This window comes from Plasmodium reichenowi, chromosome 11 (genome assembly GCF_001601855.1).
Source record: "Plasmodium reichenowi strain SY57 chromosome 11, whole genome shotgun sequence".
NCBI lineage: Eukaryota > Apicomplexa > Aconoidasida > Haemosporida > Plasmodiidae > Plasmodium > Plasmodium reichenowi.
In genome coordinates, this window is record NC_033656.1 from 352,979 (window position 1) to 361,024 (window position 8,046).

The 8,046-nt window shown below is 17.6% G+C and overlaps 4 protein-coding genes across 4 annotated transcripts in view; 3 read left to right on the forward strand and 1 right to left on the reverse strand.

Annotated features, from left to right (window-relative positions):
• The window catches only part of PRSY57_1110100 (endonuclease/exonuclease/phosphatase family protein, putative), a gene marked incomplete at both ends in the record, with an annotated part of 3,048 nt that extends 2,544 nt beyond the window's left edge, over positions 1-504 (forward strand). Inside the window, 3 exons of the mRNA XM_012908066.2 lie at positions 54-150; positions 261-349; positions 487-504. Of these exons, the coding sequence (XP_012763520.2) occupies positions 54-150; positions 261-349; positions 487-504 (204 nt within the window). The remainder of the gene's footprint in view (positions 1-53; positions 151-260; positions 350-486) is intronic.
• Positions 505-1,273: 769 nt separating this feature from the next.
• On the reverse strand, positions 1,274-3,625 carry PRSY57_1110200 (hypothetical protein; the record flags this gene model as incomplete). Its single annotated transcript, XM_012908067.2, has 1 exon — positions 1,274-3,625. One exon carries the CDS (start codon positions 3,623-3,625, stop codon positions 1,274-1,276), a length of 2,352 nt encoding a protein of 783 aa, XP_012763521.2.
• Positions 3,626-4,398: 773 nt separating this feature from the next.
• Positions 4,399-5,735, forward strand: PRSY57_1110300 (peptidyl-prolyl cis-trans isomerase, putative; the record flags this gene model as incomplete). The annotated part of the gene is made up of 2 exons (XM_012908068.2): positions 4,399-4,938; positions 5,208-5,735. 2 exons carry the CDS (start codon positions 4,399-4,401, stop codon positions 5,733-5,735), a joined length of 1,068 nt encoding a protein of 355 aa, XP_012763522.2.
• Positions 5,736-6,635: 900 nt separating this feature from the next.
• PRSY57_1110400 (hypothetical protein) lies at positions 6,636-7,853 on the forward strand (the record flags this gene model as incomplete). Its single annotated transcript, XM_012908069.2, has 3 exons — positions 6,636-7,188; positions 7,384-7,445; positions 7,758-7,853. The coding sequence occupies 3 exons, from the start codon at positions 6,636-6,638 to the stop codon at positions 7,851-7,853; spliced, it is 711 nt and encodes a 236-aa protein (XP_012763523.1).
• Positions 7,854-8,046: the final 193 nt, after the last annotated feature.

Here is an 8,046-nt window from a genome sequence, read left to right on the forward strand (position 1 = left end):
CAATTTGGCTGTTTCTTTTTATTTTATTAATTGTTTACATTTTTTTTCTCTAGTGGACAGATCGCATTTTTAAATGGTCATGTGAGAAGACAAAAAACTGTTTGGTGTTTGTTCCTAATTCTTATCTATCGCCAATACCTGAAGAAAAAAGTAATGATATTATTTGATAAGTACTTAATATATATATATATATATATATAGTCCATTATGGTATATTTTTTCGATTGTATAATTTTTTCATTTCTGTTTTATTTGTTTAGGTATAATAATGTCTAGTGATCACAATCCAGTTTCCTGTTGTTTTCAGATGTTTAAAATGAAAAATGATGAGGATATACCATTAACAAAAGTAACATTTGCACATAATGAAAATAGGTCAATTGATCGTATATATTACACTTTCAGTTGTATATAATTTTATTATGAATTTGATATATATATATATATATAATTTTATTTTTCTTTTAATTTTACTTATATTTGTAGAGCGTATGGAAATTTTAATGGTCCTACGATATATTCAAATTATTCATTATAAGAAATATTTAGATATTTTAAATAAACCAAAATGACTTAACATATATATCTTTATAAAAATAATATAAATAAGAATTATAATTTTTTTTAATATGTAAATTATGTTAAGTAGCAAAATCAATATAAATATATAAATATTATATATATATATATGGTGTTAAAAATTATTGGTTTTTTTTTTTTTTTTTTTGACACAATTTACCCATAGTTTTACAATTATGGAAGCGTATGACAACACATTCATATAATTAAACTTAATATTTTTTATCTTGTTTTATTTTTATAATAATTTCATACATATTATCCACATATATTTTTTCCCCCCCTTTAATTAATATTTCATGATAGTTCATTCATTATTATGTGGCTTGTTTTTTTTTTATTTATAAAAATTAAAAAAAAGAGAAACTTCCAATTGTTTAATATTTAAAATGGTAAATCAAATATTGAAAATGATGCAGTTTTTATAAACAAAGATAAATATATGAATAACATTATAAATATAAAATATGTACTATATATTTATGTTTTAAATAAATACTTAAAAAAACAAATGACAAAATTAAAATATTGGTATTATAAAAATTAATAAAAAAATAATATGTATGTATATGTGTATATGTACGTATACATATATATATATATATATATATATATATATATATATATATATATATATGTGGTTTATATTAAAATATTATATACAAATAAAAACTACAACATATACACATATATATTATAATATCCTATTTTGTGTATCTAAAATCATTATATAAACATCTCCTTTAGAAGAAAAGAAACAAATGTGAATGCACGTTTGATTAGATCCTTCTTGTAAGTATCTATCATAATTAATAAAATTATTATCCTGTCCATATATAGTTAAAACATAATGTAATTTACTATCATTATTGTTTTCTTTTTTAATTAATGTATGAATTAAAAAATTACTTAAATTTTGAACATTTTTCATATCTATGAGACCATTATTAAAAATAATTTTTTGGATTTGATAAAATTTTTTTTTTTTTTTAACTAACATATTTGTATTTTGCTTACAACATAATTTAATATCTAAAAGAATTCTACCTATATATTCCATAAAATAAAGAATAAAATTATTATATTTGGCATCTTCGTTATCAGAATGATCTTGTTTAATGTAAAAATCTTTCATATTTTTCATATTATCTATAATATCATGGAGACATTCTTTTTTTAATAAATGCTGATTATTTACATAGTACGAGTTTTTATAATTCTGTAAGAATTTAAGAACACTTTCAACTTTTTTATTTTTATATGTTTCATATTCATATTCGTCTTTCTTTTTTTTTTCATTTGAAATATGATCATTTTTTAAGTTTTTTTTTTTTTTTTTTTCCTTTGGTGTATTAATAATTTTATAATCTCCATTTTGAGTTAATGATATACTTATATCACTACTTGAAGATGAATTATAATTCACGTAAAATTTTTTATCATTAAATTTGTGTATTTTTTTTTTTTTTTTTTTTATTTTATCATCATTATTATTATTAGAATTATTATTGTATATATCATGTAAGTTTATGACATTTGTATGATTTTTAGAGTTACATAAAAATGATGATACATCATGATTATTATTTATTTTAATATTTATATTTTCATTTTTCTTTATTTTATGATCATCACAAGAATATTTTTCAAGAATCTCCTTTTCTATATATTCCATATTCAGTTCATAAAAAAATTTATCGTCCATCTCATTTTTACTTATATATACATAAGGGTTATTAATATTTTTATCATTGTAAAAATGAGATGAATAATATATATTATGATTTTCATTTAATTCGTGATTAAATTTATTTAAACATTGATTTGTATAATTATCTTTTACGTTATAACATTTTTGTATAATTTCATTATTATTGTGTTGATTTATAGAAGAGTTAGAAAAAATATCATTATATATATCAGCAACTTGGTTCATATTTATTTCATTTTGCATTATATTATTATATTGACTTTTCATAAAAGAATATGGACCCTTATTATTATTATTATTGTAATTATTATTAATAGTAGCATTATTTTTTGCATCAACCGACATGTTGTAAATAAAATGTGTGCCTATTTTCCCCTCTTCTTTTTCTGAATCTTTTGAAAATTTTGAAAATTTTGAAAATAGAGCCCCACATAATTTATATGAATATTCATGATATTTCATATATAGTGGATATATTTGAACATTTATAGATTTATTATTGACTAGTATACTTTTTAATATCCTAATAAAATTTTCATCACAATTATTGTATATACATAATAAATCTACTGGATATGTATACAAATTCGTAAAAAAATTTTCATAAATTTCTCTTAATTTCCCGCCAATTTTTTCTTTATTATTACTATTACCGTGATTTTCATTTGGTATGGATGTTTTATTTATTAAATTTATATTCATACATTCATTTGTAATATTTTTATTAACGCATTTATTTGTATGATTTATTTTGTTATATGTTATGGTATCCTTATTTTCTTTATCATTACATATATCTATGGATACTATATGATTCAACATATATTTGTCTTTGTATACATTTTTGTGATTAATTAATCTTAATTTTGTTAAATCGTTAATACATAAATAGAGGATATTATTATTTATATATATTTTATTATCATATTTACAATTATAAGATACCATAACTTGATCATATTTCTTAATAATATATGTAATATAATCACTACTAAATAAGCTGGATAAATATAAATTTTTTATAAAATATGATCTTTTATTATTTATAACATTTTCAAATATATATTTACTATTAAATAATTCATTAGATCTATCACAAAAATTTGTTATTACTATTTGGCTATTTATTAAATGACTCTTTAATAACTTTCTTAATTTTATCAAACATTTTTTATTATTTAAATAAGATATATAATCTATTATGGTATCCTTTTTATTTTTTCTTACTTCATTTTCTTCAGCTATCTTTAAAAGCTCCTTAATATTTATTCTTTCTACTGTTGTAAAAATTAAGCCATTGTTATTAATTTCTTTTATATTATTGCTAAAAAACATACTGTTATAAATGTGGTACTAATATTATACATATATATATATATATATATATATATATACATAATATGTTGTTTCTTGTTAAGTATTAAAAATTATATTATTTATAAAAAAGTAAACAAACATATATATATATATATATATATATTTCTTTTTTTAACAAATTAAAGTTAAAATGTTTATTTGATTAAAAAAAAAAAAAAAAAAAAAAAATTTGTACATATATATTATTTATATACCATAGCATTAATACATGTATACTATACTATATATTACCATATATATATATAATTATTATTTATATATATTTATATATTTATGTATTTTTTTAACTTATTTTTTATATACGTATGTTCATTCATTATTTCTCATATTTTACTCCTGTCCGAATATACCAATAAAAACAAAAAAAAAAAAAAAAAAAAAAAAAAAATTAAATATATATATATATATATATATATATAATTTATATTATATTTATACATTTATTTTATATGTATATTATAAAATTAGTTTGATCGATTTTATTATATATATATATATATATATATTTATATATTCTCTTATCATTTGAACATTCCTTTTCTTTTCTTTTCTTTTCTTTCCTTTCCTTTCCTTTCATTGTTTTTTTTGTTTTTGTTATGAATTAAAATAATATATACCATAATTATATACAATATTATTTTTTGTGTATTATATAAATAAATACATACAAACATATATATATATATATTATTTCCCATTGCTTATGTGGTTATATATTTGTATTATTTCAAATGGGTGTGAAAACATCAGAAGATCTATACAACTTTGTAAAAGATAGTATAAAAATAAAAGAAGAATTAGATAATCAGAAGAAACTTAAAAAATCAGAGAGAAAAATATGTGAGTTGAAGAATAAACCATCAAAATATGAACTAGATTATAGTAAGTTTGAAGAATGTTTAAATGATATTGAGAATGAAGAAAAAGAAGAAAGACATAGAGAAGAACATAAACATGATTTTATAAATAATAAAAACCCATGTTCTCATGACCATTCAAAAGAAAGACAATTATATGAAAAATCAACAAAAGAAAAAATTAATGCTTCAAATTTATTTAATGAAGAAGGAAAAAAAGCCTTTTATGAAAAAAATTATAAACTTGCTTGTGTTTATTTTCGTAAAGGATTAATACAATTAGATTATAGTTTTCCAGATACAAATGAGGAAGAAAATGAACAAAGAAAACTAGAAATTAATTTACATCTAAATATGGCTCTAACCAAATTTCACATGTCAATGTTTTATGAATGTATAAGTGAATGCTCAACGGTATATTATATAACATATTAACAAATAAATAAATAAACAAATATATACATGCATATATATATATATATATATATATATATATATATATGTATATATCTTCTTAAATTCTTATATTCCTATGTACTAGTACTTATTATCATCACTTATATAAAAAAATCCCCTTTTGAACTTTTATATATTACTTTTGGTTTCATTATATATACGTACATACATACATACATATATATATATATATATATATCCCTTATTTATGTTCATTTATTTTCTAGGTTTTAAATATAGATAAAGATAACATAAAAGCATATTACAGGAAGGGGCAAGCTTATATGAGCCTCGATTTATATGACGATGCAAAAAGAGAATTCTTGAAAGTACTAGAAATAAATCCAAATGATAATAATACAAAAAAGTCGCTAATTGTTTTAAGACAAAAAATTATAATTTACAATAAAAAAAAAAAATTACTGTGTGCTAAATTTTTTTCATCTAACGAAAAGGATACAGGTATAAATGAAAAAGAAGAATATATAAATGACAAATCATCTGTGGAAAAAAATGAACTTAATATGATGAATCGAAATATAAATAAAAATAATATAATAAATAATAATAATACGATAGATAATAATAAAAATCATATACATATAAATAAAAATGAAAATAATTTTTTTATATATATTTCAAACATTTTTAAAAAATGTTCAAATTTTTTTGTACTCAATAAAATGTTCCTATATATTTATATTTCTTTTTCATTATTCTTTTGCATCGTTCTTCTTCATTTTTATTATTTATAAACTAATATATTTTTTTTTTTTTTTTATGTTATTATAAATTCAGATTATTTTTTTTTTGTCATCTTATGCATACATATATATATATATATATATATATATAATCATTCATTTTCTGTTCATAATATATTACTGGAATATAACATCAAAAAAAATGCACTTCATTTATAGGTATGTATGTATGTATAAAAACTTTTATATTTTTTTAATTTTTTTTTTTTCTTTTGTTATTATTATTAAGATTGCTATTGATTATTAAAACAAAATAGCAATAAAATAAATAAAATTGCGAATGAAAAAAAAAAAAAAAAATTCAAAAGGTGTACAACATTATATTATTCCGACTTTTTTCTTTTTTCTCGAAATTTTTAATTTTCCTTTGTTTTGAATTTTTGTATACTTATATAAAGCAATATGTCGGTACCATAAAATAGTAAAATTATATTATATACACTTCAAAGAAAAATATAAAAAAAAAAAAAAAAAACGTAAAATTAATGAAAAAAAAGGATTAATCGTTAATACTACTTTTATATATAAATATATATATTACTATTATTTTCTTAAATATATGTACATGACATTAAAAGTAAAATGTACTTCTTAATTTTAATTAAATTATTAATGTGCATTTTTAATAAAAATACAATAAAGAATAAAATATTTGTTTTCTCTTTTTTGGGCATTTAAAAAATATATTAAATTTACCTTTATAATATAATGTATCATTTTCAGATACATTTATAGAATATAGCTTGTAAAGTTAATATTTATTATATTATATTATATTTTGTAGTTTGTTATTTATTTTATTTTTTATTATTTTCATTATATATATATATATATATTTATATTTATTCCTTTATATATTAATTTATATATTGATTTATTTATATTTGAAAAATGTGCTACTATGAAACACATAGAATACCTACAGAAAAGGGATATGTAAATGTTTACTTTGAAAAACAGAGGAGGCTATATTGCCTAGTTCATACGACAAACAATATATTGCAAGCTCATGTATATACATTTAATGATTTTAAGGAATGTGAATATAGAATAGATTCCCTTAATATTTTAGAGAATGAAGGAAATGAAAATCATCATCAAACAAATAACAACCATTCAGATAGTACTAATAATGAGGGAAAAAATAATATAGAAAGTAGTAATACAAATATTTTTTCTTATATTAAAAGAGGTATGTATTCCTTTGGGAATTTTAATATAAGTGTTTTGTATTTTTTAATGAACAAACATAATATGGAATTACAATGGGTTGATAATAAAGAAATATGTCAAAAGTTAAAAGATCATAAAAACTCTCCTATATTATTTAATGACGAACAACTGAATGATAAAACATTAATAGCATTCATTATAAATATTGTAAAATTAAAATTTTTTGACATATATCATCATAGACATTTTTATACCATACGAAAAATATCAGGTATGTATTAAATATATATATATATTTATATATATAACTAAAAAGATAAAATAAAATAAAATAAGGACGAAATTATAAAAAGAAAAGATTTTTAAAAAATAATACAATGTTTTTTTTTTCTTTTTTTTTTAAATATAATTTATATTTCTTTTATAACATCATATGTCATTCTTGTTATATTTCTATTATTTATAGATTCATGGTTTAAGCTTGATTCATCTCTAAATAAACCTATTTTACTTCCTACTAACAAAGATGTAAGCTAAAAGGAAAGAAAATAAATATATATTTCATTATATAATATTATTTATCATGTTTCATAAATACTTAAATATAATTTTTTGTTTTCCTATATATGATATATATTAAATATTATCCTCATTATCATAATTTTAAAAACTCCTAATTTTCTTAATTTCCCTTATTTTTAAAATATATTTTGTATTTATGTTTGGTAATATAAGGGAATCCTTTCCTAAGATTTACACATATATATATATATATATATAATTAATACATATATTATATATATATATCTTTAAATAATTTATTAATTTATTTTTGCTCAGGTTAATAATCATTTGATAAATATTGTTAAAAATAACAAAATTCAAAAATCTGATAATTATATTATTCAGGTTTTTCAAAAAGTTAAGGATAATTAAAAATTAATCTCAAGATATAATATATATTTTTTTTATATTATATATACAAAAAATTAATGCATGCGCAAAAAATAGTTTATACCAAAAAAAAAAAAAAAAAAAAAAAAAAAAAAAAAAATATTATTTTTTTTATTTTTTTTTTTATTTATTTATTAAATTTTATATTATTTTTTTATATTTTATTTTTTTTTTT